The sequence below is a fragment of the Poecile atricapillus genome, chromosome 17 (genome assembly GCF_030490865.1).
Source record: "Poecile atricapillus isolate bPoeAtr1 chromosome 17, bPoeAtr1.hap1, whole genome shotgun sequence".
NCBI classification, from domain to species: domain Eukaryota; kingdom Metazoa; phylum Chordata; class Aves; order Passeriformes; family Paridae; genus Poecile; species Poecile atricapillus.
The window spans coordinates 2,552,062-2,568,010 of record NC_081265.1 but is presented as its reverse complement, the minus strand read 5'-3'; the positions used below and the strand labels follow the sequence as shown (position 1 = coordinate 2,568,010).

General features: G+C 52.2%; 1 protein-coding gene across 2 annotated transcripts; it reads right to left on the bottom strand.

Annotated features, from left to right (window-relative positions):
• Nucleotides 1-4,994: 4,994 nt before the first annotated feature.
• On the bottom strand, nucleotides 4,995-13,010 carry SLC16A6 (solute carrier family 16 member 6). 2 transcript variants are annotated; one of them, XM_058852438.1, is made up of 6 exons: nucleotides 12,861-13,010; nucleotides 10,711-10,952; nucleotides 9,973-10,116; nucleotides 9,150-9,278; nucleotides 7,487-8,308; nucleotides 4,995-6,926 (listed from the first exon to the last, which is right to left on the bottom strand). In XM_058852438.1, exons 2-6 carry the CDS (start codon nucleotides 10,943-10,945, stop codon nucleotides 6,670-6,672), a joined length of 1,587 nt encoding a protein of 528 aa, XP_058708421.1. In that variant the 5' UTR covers nucleotides 10,946-10,952; nucleotides 12,861-13,010; the 3' UTR covers nucleotides 4,995-6,669. The 2 variants fall into 2 exon arrangements, with proteins under 2 accessions (XP_058708421.1, XP_058708422.1); XM_058852439.1 differs by lacking the exons at nucleotides 10,711-10,952; nucleotides 12,861-13,010 and having other exon boundaries at nucleotides 9,150-9,406; nucleotides 9,973-10,110.
• Nucleotides 13,011-15,949: the final 2,939 nt, after the last annotated feature.

Genomic DNA, 15,949 nt, shown 5'->3' with positions numbered 1-15,949 from the left:
GTGTATGATTGGTTAAGAAAGTCCTCACTGAGGCAGAGACGTATAAAACAAAATAATTAACTATTGGTGTGAAAGTAGAAACATTCTTTTGTGGCATTAGTTTATTGGTTAATTAATCTTTAAAAGAACTTATAACCTGTGTAACCTTGTGACCACCAAATCACCCAAGATTTCAAATCACCCAAGACCAAGAACATCTGGTGAATAAAGTGAAGATGTGCTCACTCCTTCATGAGACCGTAGAAGAAAAATAATAAATAATAAATAAAATATTTATAAAAATATTTAATAAAATAAATATAAAAGAAACAAATATAATAAATATAAATTATTAATAAAATAAAAATAATAAATAAAAATAATAAATCATGCTTTGAAATGTCTTTAAGTGGTCCCATCTCTCTCACAAAATCCCAATATACAGCCCCTGAGGGAAGCCTGGAGCTGCAGCCAGGGGTCAGGGCACAGTGAGGGGAGCTGGGCTGCTCCCTCCAGCCCCAGGACAGGGCTTGGGAGGGTGCTCAGCACAATTTAGGGGTGTTCTCATCTCAGGCAGGTGTGGGAGCTGGAAAAATAAAAACTCCCACAAGGGTTTGGTTTGCAGCCTGGGAAGGAGCTTGGGTTAATGTAATGATAAAGGTACACAGACAATAAGTAGAAAAATTATAAACTTCTGTTCTTATAGTTGTAAGTAAGAATATGCTTTAAGTAAGTAAGAAATTAAATTGGTTAAGATAGTGAAAAGTTTTAAATTGTAATAGTGGGGTTTTATAGAGGAGACTAAGGATTTGGAAGTTATAATAGAGATGTGTGTGTGTGTGTATGTGACCTAACAATCTATTGGCTGAAAGACAGAGGCAGTGTGGCAGAACTTAACAAAAGTGGTAAGTTATAAAGTCAAAACAAGCCCTGTGTCAGCTGTCTATTGGCCCAAAATGTTGTTATATATTCTGTGTGAAGGAGAAACTCGTGACTACCTTGGAGCTGTGACTGACTTCAAACCTGACGCCTTCAAACTGAGATCTTATCTGAGAGATTTCAGCAATAAATCAGATCAATAGCACCGATGGTCCCATCCCTCCTTATCCATCTCGACAGGCAGGAGCATCCCCCCGAGCCTGTCCCCTGTGTGGGAATGGGAAAATCCCACCCCAGCACTGCTGGGACCCCTGTGCCCATCCCCTGCCACCCTCAACCCCAGCCATAACCTCACAAACAGCCTCTGCTCTTCATTGCAGAACTTGGGTCTTTGTCTCTTTTTGCAACACGTGAAAAATAAAAATAAAACCAAAAAAACGCATCACAGCAAAAGGCAGAAACCCAGAAGGGCTTAAAACCCCCAATTGTGGCAACTTCCCATGGCCCAAGGCCACCCTGGTGGGGATTGGGGTGCATCAGTGGGGCACAGAGGTGGAGGGGAGGTGCCAGCCCTGCAGCTGGCTGAGGCAGGAGCACAGGGTGATGCTCAGCACCCTGCTCTGCCCTCACCCCTCTCTCAGCCACCCCCTGCTCTTTGGGCTGCCTCTCCTGTGCCAGGCTGCCTGTGGCCAGCACCCAGCAGTGGATGAAGCAGAAAAAGCCTTCACAACATTAATGAAAGCTCTGACAAAGGGAGGCGAGGGGAGCTATTGTCTCCTTGGCCTTCTCCTCACAGCGTCTGCGTGTAATGAGACTTTTGGTTATGCTTGTGGCTTCTGTGACAAAGCTGTGATTTAAGGGCTGTCTGTTCCGAGGCAGAGCCGCTCACACGGGCCAAAGTGCTGGTGAGTAATATTTTACCACAAATTGTTGTAACTGGAGCTCAACGACTGCAGTAGGAAGGAGGGGGGGGATTGTATTTGATTTATTAGATGGCTTAGTGCAATTTGCAGCGTGAGCTTTGTGCTGGTGTGGCCGTGGGTTTGCAAGTCCAGCAAGTAAAAGTGGATGGGAATGGGGCTGGGGAGGGGAACACGCCATGGTTTGCTGCTGCCACGATGTCCAGAGGAGGCCTGGATCTGCAGGAGGACCAGCAGCAGCTGGGGATGCCCAGGAGCCCTCCCCGTGTGTGCCAGTGTCCAGTGGGAACCATGGAATCACAGAATGGAATCATTGAGGTTGGAAAAATGTCCAAAATCCACTCCAACCTTTGATGAAACACCAGCTCATCAACTAAAGCAGAGTGCTGAGTGCCACATCCTGGCATTCCTCGGACACCTGCAGGGATGGGGACCCCAAACCTCCAAACTTCCCACACCTGACCACCTTTTCCATGGAGAAATCCCTCCTGAATTTCCTCCTGAATGCTCCCACCTTTAGCAAGTCCACCACGTGTAAAACAGCCCCTCTGGGCAAGCAGCACTTGCTCCTCACAGCCTTCACACAGAGCCAGAAGCTCGAGGGATGCTCTCCTAAACCCCAGGCTTCTCCTAAAGCCCAGGCTTCTCCTAAACCCCAGGCTTCTCCTAAAGCCCAGGCTTCTCCTAAACCCCAGGCTTCTCCTAAAGCCCAGGCTTCTCCTAAAGCCAACCTGTGCAGCATCTCCAGGATGGGTTTGGAGGAGGGAGGAGGTGTGGAGGGCAGGCTGCTGCTGGGATTGCATCACTGTGAGAATTCAGGTCATGTTTACTACAGGCAGCTGGAACACGATGATCTCAGATGGTAACAAGTAACATCTGAGGGGACGCGTTAAAACATTCAAGCTGTTTTGTAAGCACCTACTTTGCTTTCTTTCCAAAGCCAGCTTGGCTATTTGTGAGGATTCAACTGTCCCCTGAAGAAGCTGGTGTCATTTTGTTGAAATAAGTGAAAAAGAACAAGAGGTTCCCCTTCCTCTTAATTTCAAATGGAAAAATGATTTTGTCCTTTTTGTTTGTTTGGTTTCGTGTTGTTTTGGGGTTTTTTGGGGTTGTTTTTTTTTTTTGTGGTTTTTGTTTTTTTGATTTTTTTTTTAAAGTCCCCAAAACAACAAACAAAGCCCCAGAGTCCAGCTTCCTTTCTGCTTCAGAAAGGACAGATACCTACAGTCTGAGCACTTCTGGCCTCTTGCAAGCTGACCTTGTGTAATTTCCTCTATTTACATTTGGCCAGCACTGGCCTCATTGACTACAAGAGTTTATACAACTCCTTTGGAGAGGAATACCAAGGATTGCTGAGGCACGTCCTGCCCCACATTGTCCTATTTACTGTGCTGCTGAATAGATGTACAGTGCTGCTGAGTAAATATGTCCTTATCCTATTTTGTTCTGCCTTTAATGCCTTTGTAGCAGGATCACACAGAAGGTCACAGGCAATTAATTTAAACCAGGTGGGAAAAACAACTCTTAAAATCTTTGTGTGCAGGGAGGCATCTGATAGTGCTCCAGTTAAATGTGCTTTTATTTACGTGAGCAGGCTTTGCAATGCCTTTTCTGGGGGGTTGTTTTTGAGGAAACTGTTGCAAATAATGTTTGTAAGCGAGCCAGAGTCAAATTTGGAGACAGATTATCTTCCCTGGACTTTGGTGTTGGCGTTCAAGCCTGCTCTGCTCGCATGCACGGCTCACCTCTGCTCTAGGACTTTTGCAACCAGAATGGAAACAGCTTGTACTTAATACACATCAGTGTGGTGATGATCCCTCAGCAGGAACAGCATTTGCAAACCTAATGCAGGCAGTGGTGTTTGGGACTGGCAGCACTCCTTGTAGGGTTTGGGGATGCTGGACAGGGAAGGGAATATCAAGAAATTAGGTTTGAGGGAGAGAAAATTGCTCTTTAAAGTGACTAATCTGCTGTTTAGTGGATTGGGGGGGTAAAGGATTTTTTTTTTTTTTGATACACGAGTTGCTCAGCCTGGCGTGGAGAAAGTATTCAGCAACTCTTATTTAGTGGATTTGGAGGGGGTTTTAAAAGTAGATTTTTTTTTTTTTTGCTCAGCCTGGCATGGAGAAAGTACTCAGCAATTCAACAATGATAAAATAATTCCACAATTGTGTTCTTGACGGAGACACGAGGGGAACGCTCCCCAGTGCCACCGGTTCAGGCAGCACTCGGGAGGAGAAAAGGCTCCTTTCTAATCAGGGCTGAGGGGTGAGGGTTTACAAGAGCACCCTTGAGGTCAGCACTAATCCACAGCTTGCAGCAGCTCATTTGGAGAGCTGGGATTGCCCAACTTGCAGGGAAAGCCACTTCAGGCTGGAGGAGTGACATGTGACAGCTTCCCCCAGCAAACCCAGGGACAGCCCAGGGATGGAGAAGAGGGAGCGGAGGAGAAGTTTCTTCACTGTGTTTATTATTAAAAGAAGGAGGCAAGGGAAGGAAAAAAAAAAAAAAAGAGAAAAACAACAACAAAAAAAAAAAACCCAAAATAAAAAAAAAAAAAGAAAAAGTTTATTGCAAATCTCAGTGTTTAAGAGTATTTCCAGAGTCCACTCGGTAACGTTACAAACAAATCAGTAAATCCTGCTTGTGCTGTGCCCTCTCACACACACACTCACCACTCGCTCCCCTGCTCGTGCCGCGACGCAGACAGGAACAGAAACGCACTGTGAGGTCAGTGACAAATGGAGTATTTGATCTGTACTGGAAACTTGGTACAAAATAAAAAGGAAAAAACCCAAAGTAAATACAGTAGAACCTCGCAAATCTGCAGAACAGGGAGCTTCCACACACACGCAAAACCTGGAGGCCTTAAATCCACTTCCAAGCAGTTGTAATAGCAAAGTGCTGTAGTGAGGTCTCGTATCACAAAGACTTCAATAACCTTACAAGGATAGGCTACAGAACATTTACCAAAACGCTTGAAGTATCATAAATTAACAATAAATTAAAAGTACATCGTAATGCAACGTGGTTATTTGTTCACTGATCACCGATTCACACAACTCTAGTTCTCTGTAAGGGATCTTCCAGTCCTGGGTGCACACAGCGAGGTTCTGCTGGCCGTGATAAAGTGCTGAGGCAGAGGAAGGACACGAGACCGCAGGTCCCGGGCAGTGAGGATGAATTGCTCCAGCCACTTGGTTGCAAGAATGCCTGTTTCTTTTTTTTTTTTTTTTCTTCTTTTTTAAAATTTTTTTTGTTTTGGACATCTAAGACAGAAAAAAACAAATCAAGCACCTTCCCAAAAAGAGGTTGTTCTCTTTTTTTTTTTTTTTTTTCTTTTACAGATTGTCCCACATTTCTATGGCTGGTAAAACACAGACAGGTCAGTGTAGCAGTTAATGGATGATGCCACTTCCACTTAAGTACACAGAAATGGTGGTTTGGGGTTTCTTTTCCCCTCAAACCAGAACAGACTTGTTTGATTTGTCCCCCTGAGTTGCCTAGAGGCGAGAAGATGCATATAGGTGGGGTAAGCAAGCTCGTGTCACTGTGAGCAGGAATCTCTCCCGTTAAGACTGAATGAACAGCTCAAATGTTGTCTTTTATCCTTCCCTTCATGCACAGGCTCCACTTCATTTCTCGCTGAAGTCAGCAGCAGAAAATAAAAGCCCCTTGCTGCCTTTGGGGGTTTGCTGGGGAAGGGGTGCAGCTGAGCCCCAGCAGCCCGTGGCTGGCAGGGCTGGGGAGCAGAGGGACAGGGGAAGGTCCTGGGGGGGCCACAGGCAGCTGGGGCTGCAGCAGAGATTTCCTTGTGCACCTGGGAGCCGAGGTTTCGGGTACATTAAGACATCCTGGGCCAAATCCTCCCTGCGGGATGGGCTGGTTCTGGCAGCCGTGCCAGGTCCGTGGGCACCAGCTGAGCCTTTTTCCATGGAAAGAGATGCTGGATCTGTAGGGGTTTTTTTTGTTGTTTTTTTTTTTTTTCCTTTCTAAATAACTGGGTTACTTAAGACTTACCTATTAAAAACAGCTACACTTTATGCTGTAAGAGTAATTTTCCCAACAATTTCACAAGCAATACAAGATAGGCATTGAAGAGATTGATGTAAAGACAGCTTTCCATTATGCAGAAGATCGTTTTTCCTCTCCAGTTATTTAAGCTAATCTCCTTTAACAATCTCAGAATAAATTAATAAATACTAGTTAAATTAGAAACAGTACATCAGGTCTGACTATCAACAGAAAACAGTTCTAAGGATCCCAGTTGGGAGAAGAAAAATGATCTTGTGAAATATGTGCAGTAATAACTGGCCATAAAGACACATGGAGCCTTTGATTTCCCAGCATTTGTGACATTCAAGTTAAGATCATTAGCAATGGTTTCTAATTGTCAGCTATCTAGCCTGGCCTCCTCCTCCAAGCTAAAAGGTGAGTCTGTATCCCTCCAGAAGAAGATTCAGTTGGCTACTGGTGGTGTATGAAATGCTCGTTTCCAGTTCATATTATTGGGTCTGTGTGGAATTTGTGGTAGGGGATGGGTGACAGTCAGAGGCTGAGCTGCTTCTGCTGTTGCTGTTGTCAGTATTTATGGGATCAGTTGGACCTTTACCTATGCTTGTTATCAGGAAAGCAAGTGTGCATCACATCTTCATGCTAGACAGAAGTTATTCTTATGTGGCTATCCGTATTTTCTATGGAGCTTTCCATTGTTGGTTAAAAAAGTTCTGTCTAATAGTTAAAAAAAAAAAAAAAGAAAATTGTTGGTAGCAACTGTTCACATTTAAAATTTCACATTCCCTTTAGAATGGATGTTTTAAAACGTGGAGCAGAGCTGACATTTCCCCCAGCCTTACACTGAGTACATTAGACGGAGAAGGAACAGGGTTTTTTATACCACGCTGTCAGAGCCTTTTCCTGAATTTTCTGCTTTTCCAATATCCATGTCTATAAAGTCATCTGGTAGTTCTGGTGGTGGCCCTGCTGTGCTCTCCTCCACCTGCTGCTGCTGCTGCTGCTGCTGCTGCTGGTGGCACAGCCCAGTCTTGCATGGCCTCACCAGGGCCAGAAACACGGCCCCCAGGACCATGCCAGCAGCACAGGAGTAGAAGGCTGAGCTGTAGTTCTTTGTCGTATCCACTAAGACACCTGGAAAAAACATTTACAGCAGTTAGCCACAGCCCTCTCCCCCCCTGCCCTTCCCTGCTCTCCTGGAGCTTTTCATCTGCATTTCATCTGCAGCCAAAACTCGGTGACAATCGAGTTAAAAAATAAACCCATTGTGTTCTGGGGTACACAGTGTCACCCCGAGGCGAGTCAGAAGCCCCTGGGCACTGCAGGGATGCCGAGCCCGAGGTGCATCAGGCATCTGTTTGTTCTGCCAGGCTTCACCTTCCTGCAGCGTGTGGCACAGGCACAGAGAGAGGGATTCGCCTCTGCCTGTGCCTGAAGTGATGCCAGGTTTGGGTTTCTGACAGGATCAGGGTAGCACTGCAGTATTTCCCTTCCCTCTGAGGTTCCTCAGTGCCTCATCCGTGGGACTCTGCAGAGCTGCATTGCAGTCTGCTGGCTCTGGGAGACTCCCAGTAGTGGCTGCTGGGTTTTTAGGGGAGTGCTGCGGTTAGTGCTGCCAGAATGCCCTCTAGACAGAGATCAGCACCCAGTGTCAAACACCTCCAAAACAAAACCGAGACCAAAGTTTGCGTTACCTGCAAGGGGTGGTCCAGCCAACCCAGCTAAGCTTTGAATGAAGACGTAGACCCCAGCTGCAGAGGACATCTTCTCGATGCCAACCACGTCGTCTTCAGCCAGGAGGGGAATATGTGTGCCCGCTACCGTGCCGAGCATGAACCCAAAATAAACGCTACATATCATCAAGCCCCAGAATCCAGAGGCAAAAGGGAAGGCAACCAACGCTACCGACAGCAGGATGACGCAGATGAGCTCGATGTAGATCTTGCGGATCGGCTTCTTGTTGAGAACCCAGCCCGCAAAAATCCTCCCGAAGACCTCGGCGATGGCCATGGCTGACAGGATGTAGGCAGAGTGGTCTTTGCCGATGCCGAGGCTGCGGCTCAGGGGGATGATGTAGAGGGAGGGAGCGAAGAAGCCCAGGGTTGCAAACAGGCCAAAGAATGCATAACAGATAAAGCTATAGTCTCTCATCACAGAGAAGTCCAGTAGTTTGGTTTTTGGTTCTGGAGGGGTGCTGTTATTTTCAACGGGATTCTGTCCGTGTTGCTTTGGTTCTTCACTTTTCGGCTCTGCTTTGGTTTTTCCAGGCACATTGCTGGGTGAGGTAGTTATATCGACTCCTGAGTCTATGGACTCTATTGAGGTGCATGTTTGCTCGTTTTCAAGCATGTACTTTGTCTCCGTGGACTCCTCTGGAGGCTGTGCTTTCACTTCTTCCTGCTCTCTGATGACGATGGGGCGCAGCAGCGATCCGCAGGCGGTGATGCCGAGCTGCAGCACCCCGACAGAAAGCATGCTGTACCTCCAGCCAATCTGCTCCTTCAGGGCCGTGATTGCTGAGGGGAGAGGAAAAGTGTAACTGGGAAAGCCTGGAGTTACACCAAAGAATTGAATTTACAGCCAGGGAAGGGACTGGAGATTTGCCACTGGAGGGTTCTCTCGAAAAGGCTGAGCAGGGGTCTCTCCTCCCAGGGGTCTGCCACCCACCTTCCTCCCCTCTGCCGCAGCAGACAGAAGCTAAAAGCTGTGTTTATCACCTGGCCAGGCAGATGCCACCCTCTAGGTAGCCCCTTTTGAGGTCTCAGCAAGTTTGGGGACAAAGGAGGCGTTGTTTTTTAGCGAAGGACAGCAAACTCAACGCTTGAGTTTGCTCTCTCAGCTGCCCCCAGGCTAAAACCAGCAAGCAGAGGAAGTCTCTTAGCCCTGCTCAAAGGTGCACGTCACTGCTTAATTACCAGCCTTCATTTGCAGCCAAAGCAGCTTTGCAGTGGGTATTAGCCCTGAGCACACGAGCACAGCACACCACAGAAACCTCCAAGGGCAGGCGGTGACAGGGCCGTGACGCCTGGGGACAGGTCCCCAAAAGGCTGCCAGAGCACTTTGGCAGCCTGTGCTGAGCACAAGCCCAGTAACCTTTAGGAGCAGTTCCGTGCACTGTGTGTGTTTTAAATAGCTAAAAGTTTCTGGGGCTTATTTTTAGCCTGCCAGGTCTATATAGGGACACGGCATGTCCTGCGCTGGCACACGGCACCGGGGGGGGTGGCACTCGGGCAGTGTCACAGCCGTCCCCAGCACTGCCTGGCACTGCACCACGGGCATGTGAGTGACCACTTGTGGCCACCCTCTTGGGAAAGGGTGGCAGCAGCCTCTGGCCCTCCCAGCACGTGGACAGCGTACCTGGTGCGAAGGAGAAGACAGCGAAACATTCCCCTGTGGATGCCACCGCTGTGACCAGCGAGCGCCTTTTGTCAAAATACTGTGATAAAATGGTGACAGTCGGGAGGAAGGAGAGGCAGTATCCCAGGCCTGTGAATAAATGCCAAAAATTGCCATAACAACAAGTAAAGGAGGGGGAAACACCGATGCAAGAACACGTTAAGTCGGCTTTCCCGGTGGTCATTACAGTATCATTTCGGCCAACTCAGCAAGTCACCCTGGAAGAAAATCATTGGGGAAACCAGAATGTTATTCTTTTGTAAATTGGAGGGGGGAAAAGAAAAAGCAAAGAGGAAAGGAAAGTGAAATCTCAAATCAAGAGACCCAGCCTCCCAAACCCACTAGATAATGCCTTCTGCTCCCAAACAGCCAGCAGGGTCCACTTTGAGGACCTCATCTGCCTAAAGTACTTGAGCCTGTAGCAACTGTTCCCCTAAGCAAGGCAAGCTCCTGGCCATGGATATGAACAGGACACCCAGGCCAGGCTGGAGAGGGGGAAAAGTATCATGAGAAGAAACCAGAGACAGAGTGAGCATCAGAGGATTTGATCCCGGGCCCAGCTTTGGTCTCCCCAGCCATCAGAAGTGACTGGTGTGAGGGCAGGGCTGAGTCCAGGGGGTGGCCGGGGTGGGACAGGGCACAAAGCCAAGCCTGGGGCCCATCCCCGCTGCGGGATCAGCTCAGGAGGGGCAGCAGCACCCAGCACACCCCGTGTGTGTGTGTGGGGAGCCAAAGCCCCTTGGCTCGCGGGAGGGGACAGGTTGGGGACAGGATGGTGACTCACCGGAGACGATGCCGATGGTGACGTACATGTCCACCACGCTGCGGGCGAAGGACGCGATGACCATGCCGGTGCTGACCAGCAGCCCCCCGGCCATCACCACCAGGCGGTGGCCAAAGCGGTTGCTGAGGACCGTCGACAGAGGAGCTGGAGAAACACAGAGCCGTGGTCAACACCCACCTCAGCAACTTCACAGCCACCATCTCCTGCACAGGCTCTTCCCAAACTCCTGCCCGGGTCCCTGCGAGGTGCCACCTCCCTGCACAGCACAGCATCACCCTGGAGCCACCCTCGGAGCACTGCACAGCTCACAGCATTTAGGATGTGCTAAAAAATCACCAGAACAGACTTAAAGATGAGCACGTGGAAGCCTGGGACAAATCTCCAGCCAAATGCCCAGACACCACTGGATTTCAGCAAGGCTTAAGTTATTTCTAATCCTTTTCACTGCAGAGTTTGGTTTGAAAACTCTGATTTTTGCCCCTTGCTCGTGAGACCTGAACAACTGGGTCAGGCTCAGCGACATGGACCATGTCCCTGCACCACCCACAGCCATGAACTGGGGCTCAAAGGGACTGCCAGGCTGAGACAGACATTTCTTGGCATTTGAGGAGCAGCCTCTGAGCTTTATGGCTGTGATTTAATTTATAATGGAGCCATTAGAGGCACGAAAGTCACAGGTGCCAGGTCCTGGCATGCTGAGTCAGCAGCACCGCTGCCCCTTGCACCTGCTCCTCTTACCTGTGAAGGTCTGTACAAACACACATATGGATATTATCCAGGATATCCTGCTGTTGGTTTCGTCAAAGCTTTCCATCAGGTCGTTAAAGAAGACTCCAAATGATTTTATGATGCCGTATGTCAGGGCTTCCACAACAAAGAACGCAAAAGCGACTGTCCAGCCCCATCCTCCGTCAGGCACTTTAGTATAAACGTTTGCAGAGGTGCACGGCATCTTTACAGCTTTGACCGTCATTTTGGATCTGGAAAAAGAGGGGAAAAGGAGCCAGGCATCAGTTTAAGCTGAGTTTTGCTGGAAGAGGCAGAGCCTGGGAGCTGTAGCACCCCTGAGGCACCGTGAGCCGGACCCCGAGCTGCCGGGGGATGAAGTGTGGGAGCTGGGCTGATGTTTCTGCCTCTGTCCCTCCGTGGGCTCCTTCCCGCTGCTGCCCTGTGAGCCCCGCAGCAGAAACTCTCGGCTCAGCAGCCGGGCGAGCTGTTCCCAGCAGCCAAGCCCGGGAGCTGGGAGCTGTCATCTGTCTGTCGGTGCACGGGGGCGGATGGATGCAGTTCGTGAAAGATCCGCCGCGGAACCCGGCGCGGGCTGGGCTGCAGGAGCTGCACAACTCCCGGGGCACCCGTCCTCCCCAGCCTGGCTGTCCCCAGAATGGCAGCTCAGAACGGGGGGTGGGCACACCCCCGCTTCCAGCAGCTCCCCTGCAGCCCCTGGCACCCCCCGGGGCAGGGGGGGCTGGATGGGATCACCCCAGAAGACACGGGATGTCCTCAGCCCTGCCCCGTGTCACTGTGGGTGTGCGGGGGTGGCTTTGGTTCCACACGGAGCTCCCGTGGAACCCCAGCACTGCCACGGCTGCCCTGGGGGGACAGCGCCGGTGTCGGGGGGGACTCTGTGCAGGGCTCACAGCCACACCCGCACGGGGGGGACAGTGCCGGGGTCACAGTCCTGGGCTCACGGTCACACCCGCACGGGGGGAGCACGGAGCCGAGGCCACTGCAGCACCGCAGCTGCGCAGGGGGACAGTGACAGGATCACCTGCGCCGGTCTGTGCTGGGCTCACTGCCACACCTGTGCGGGGGACAGCGCCGGGGTCACCGCCGCACGTGCGCTGGGTGGGGACGGTCCCGGGGTCACCGCCACACCCGCACGGGGGGCGGCAGTGCCGGGGTCAGCTCCCCGCGGGGTCAGCCCGGAGGGCACCGAGCGGCCGCCGGGAGCAGCGGCCCCTGCGCCGCCCCGTCCCGCCCGGACCTGCGGCTCCCCCCGCGCCGGCAGCCACCAGGCATTTCCCTCCTCCATTTTAGACTCGGCTCCTCGGCAGCACGTTCCGGCCGCGGGGAGCCCGCCCGGCCCCAGCCCACCGGGGAACTCGGCACGGCGGAGCAGGCGAGTGCGCGGCACCGGCCCCGCGGCGGCTCGGCCGGGCTGCGAGCCCACGCCGGGGGTCCCCGAGCCGGGCAGGGGGGTCCCCACGCCCCGCAGCTCCTCCTGCGGTGCCGCATGGCGGGTGCGGGGCTCCCGGGGGATCCTCTCGGGCAGGGATGGAGCGAGGCGTGGGCTCCTGCATCCCTGCGGTGCCGCCCGCGCCCGGCTCTGCTGCAGCCGCGCAGGGCGAGGGGCACGGGCGGGACCCCCGAAGTTTGTGGGAAGTGCCTGGAGACCCCCCGAGAGAGGGGACGGGGCTGCCGTGAATTCCTGTGTCGCTGCACGGGGAATAGCGGGGGGAAAGCACATCAGGAGGAAGCACGCTTAGGGAACAGTGAAAAAAAAAAAAAAAAAAAAATAAGGAAAGAAAAAACAACCCAGCGAAACCGCAAACCCGGGCGTATGTTTTGTACATTTAAAGATTAAAAGGAATAATGATGGCGGGGAAATAAATTGAAAATGAAGAAGCCGGAGCGCAGGGGCCCGGCGTGGCCCCCCCTTCCCTGCATCACTTTCCCAACATTTCAGCCCTGATTCCTGCATCGCCGGGGCCGCGGGCTAAAAATACAGGGATGCAGGCGAGGGGAGGTGGGGAAGGAAAACGCTGGAAAAATGAAAAAAATAATGTTAAAAAGCGCCCCAAAAGAGGGGAAAAAAATTAAAAAAGGGAAACAAAGCCCTCCCCCACCCGGCTCCCCCGGAATCCCCGGGCGGGAGCCCCACTCACCCGGTGCTGCGGCGGGGTCAGGGGCTGCCCATGGCCCGGGAGGGCGAGCGGGCGACCCTCGGCGAGGAGGCGGCCCCGCTGCCCGCCGGCCTCCGGCCGCTGCTGCTCCCGCTGCCCGCGGCGGCGGCTGCTGCTGCTCGGTGCTCGCTCGCAGCCCTTTTATACCGGCTGGAGCCGGTCTCCGCCGGCGGCTCCGCAGCGCCCATGTGCGCGGCGCCGGGCCCGGCTCGCCCAGCGGCGGCACCGCGTGTGCGGGAGGGGCGGTGCAGCGGCCGGAGCGGGGCGGCCCCGCGGCTTCCCGCAGCCCCCGGGATCAACCTGCCCCGCACAGGGTGCTCCGGCAGGTGCCGGGCCGCCCCCACCGGAGCGGGGTCCGGGGCATCCCCGGGATGCGGGGTCCGGGGCATCCCCGGGATGCGGGGTCCGGACCATCCCCAGGACGCGGGGTCCGGACCATCCCCGGGATGCGGGGTCCGGAGCATCCCCGGGATGCGGTGTTGGAGCATCCCCGGGATGCGGGGTCCGGAGCATCCCCGGGATGCGGGGTCCGGGACATCCCCAGGATGCGGGGTCCGGAGCATCCCCGGGATGCGGGGTCCGGGACATCCCCGGGATGCGGTGCTGGAGCATCCCCGGGATGCGGTGCCGGGGCATCCCCGGGATGCGGTGCTGGAGCATCCCCGGGCTGGGCTCGCAGGGGATGCGGGTGGGATGCGGGGAGCACACACCGGAGCCCTCCTCGGCGCTGCATCTGGGGGTGGCACAGCGTGTTTGTCCCCTCCGAGCTTTGGATGCTGCGCAGGATGCGGTGTTAGGGGAAATATGCCTCTGACTTGTATTTTTCAGGACAAAACGTCTCCTTTAGTTGCATTTCTGGGGAAAAACGCTCTTGGTTGTATTTTTAGGGGAAACCACCTCCTTTAGTTGTATCTTTAGGGAAAACCATCTCCTTTTGTTGCAATTTCAGGAGAAAACGTCTCCCTAGGTTGCATTTTTAGGGTAAACATTTTCCCTGCTTGAATTTTAGAGGGAACCAGCTCTTTTGGTTGTGTTTTTAGGGGAAAACATCTCCCTTAGTTGTATCATTAGGGGAAACCATGTCCTTTTGTTGCAATTGTAGGGGAAAAAAATCTCCATTGGTTCCATTTTCTTTTTTTTTTTTTTTTTTTAAACCCTAAACCCAAAAAAACCCCTCATCCTTTAGTTGTATTTTTGCGGAAAACATCTCCTTTAGTTGTATTCCTAGGAAAAACATCTCCCCCAGTTAAATTTTTAGGGAGAACTGTCTCTGTCAGTTGTATTTTTGGGGGAAACATCTCCCTTGGCTGTATATTTTGGGGGGAAATAATCTCCTTTAGCTGGACTTTTAGGGAAAAATGTGCCCTTTTGTTGCATTTTTAGGGAAAAAAAAATCTCATTTTGTTGCATTTTTTTTTTTAGGGAAAAACATGTCCCTTGGTTGAATTCTAAGGGGAAAACATTTCCATTGGTTGCATTTCTAGGGCAAACCAACTCCCTTCATTGCGTTTTTAAGGGAAAACATGTCCTTTATGTAGGAAGCTTAGAAAGTAGGGATTTGTGAGTCAAGCAGAGCAGGAGAGACCGGCTCACCACCTACAGGGATGGGGAGGGAGGGAGGGAGGGAGGGAGGGAGTAGGGGTTCAGTCATCCTAAAATCACAGAACATCCTGAGCTGGAAGGGATCATTGAGTCCAACCCCTGGCCCTGCACAGACACCCCCAAAATCCCACACTGTCCTTGAGAGCGTTGTCCAAACTCTCTTGGAGCTCTGGCAGCCTCAGCTCACTGCTGCTGCCACATCGTGCTCCTGTTCTCCGTGTGCTGGGCACGGATGGATGCTGCCAGGAGGATTTGGAGTCTTGCACCATTCCCTGTGACTTTTGGGACAGTGACTTCTGCCTGCAGGGAACAGCAGAGGGGTCAGAGTGGGGAGGTGAGCACACCTCTCCTCACCTGCCCTCCTGGGATCTGCCCCCTGTGCCGACCCACAGTGTGCTGGGTTAATGTGGAACCTGCTGATCCTGGTTCATACCCCTGGAAAAAGCAGCCAGGTTAAAATGTTCCTTCACTGCAAGAGCTGCTGTGTTTGGTTTGGCCAGAGTCCCTTCTGCTGCTTTTCCCTTCCTTTGCCCCTGGGGGATTGCTAGTGGCACAACACAGCCAAGGGCAGCAGGTAGTTGGGGAAAAATTCTCCAGATTCCCCAAAATGAGGCAAATTGTTGCTTTTGCTCAGGAATTTTGGGAAAGCTGCTCCTGGTTTCTCTTGGCAATGCTGGCCCAACAGCCGCTGCCTCCAACAAGTGCTGGTGCTCTCAGGGAGGTTTCAGCAGCTTCACTCCTCACAGTCCCCTCCTGAACAAGATGAAATCCTTCTGAAATCCATCCAAAGTCAGCCATGGGAGCGCACCCGGTGTGTCCTTGAGAGCCTCTCCCTGTCCCACAGGAAAAGCCTTTCTCTGAGAGAACCTTTGAGGTGGCTGTCCTTTATCCCTGCCTCCCTTCCAGGGGTGCAGATAAAGGGTGACCGCCCCTCTGGCCTTGCAGAGCCAATATCCCGTTAGATGAGATTTTCCTTGGGAATGGCTCACCCTCCCCGTGCTGAAATTCTTCCTGGTAGCAACAGTGCGAGTGGTTGTGGGACAACAAAAGAGGTTTGTGCCTCCAGGGGAGAAATAAGAATGCAAATATCTTTGGCATGAAAAAAAAAACCCAAAAAATTTGCTCTTTGGTATTTCTTGTCAGTACTTTGCATCTGTCTCTGCCTCACCTTCCCATTCCTTTCCTTTGGGCTTTCCAAGAGCAATAAGGCTTTGGGGAGTGATGGGGGCAGCAGGGGCCCTGTGGGGGGACAGGGATGGTGCCTGCAGCCTCTCCAACCCAGAGCTTCCCAGCCCCACTGAAAAGCCTTTTTTTCTCCATATTGTTTGCCCACTTTGGGGAGATTTCCCTGCTGCTTGGCTTGGCTGTGCCTCGCTGGGATCCTTTTCCCTGGCACATCCCTTGCGGGTCCGTCCCGTGCCTGGCAGCGCTTGCTCCGGGACGTGCCTCCTCATCATCCCGGGAACTCC

What these genes read in the sequence shown, in the direction of transcription:
- SLC16A6 (XM_058852438.1), bottom strand. Translation starts at nt 10,945, where the DNA reads ATGACGGTCAAAGCTGTAAAGATGCCGTGCACCTCTGCAAACGTTTAT. An exon ending in CACCATCGGCATCGTCTCCG is followed by an intron (nt 9,279 to 9,972) that starts GTGAGTCACCAT and finishes ATTTATTCACAG; the next exon opens with GCCTGGGATACTGCCTCTCC. An exon ending in TGTCTTCTCCTTCGCACCAG is followed by an intron (nt 8,309 to 9,149) that starts GTACGCTGTCCA and finishes CTCTCCCCTCAG; the next exon opens with CAATCACGGCCCTGAAGGAG.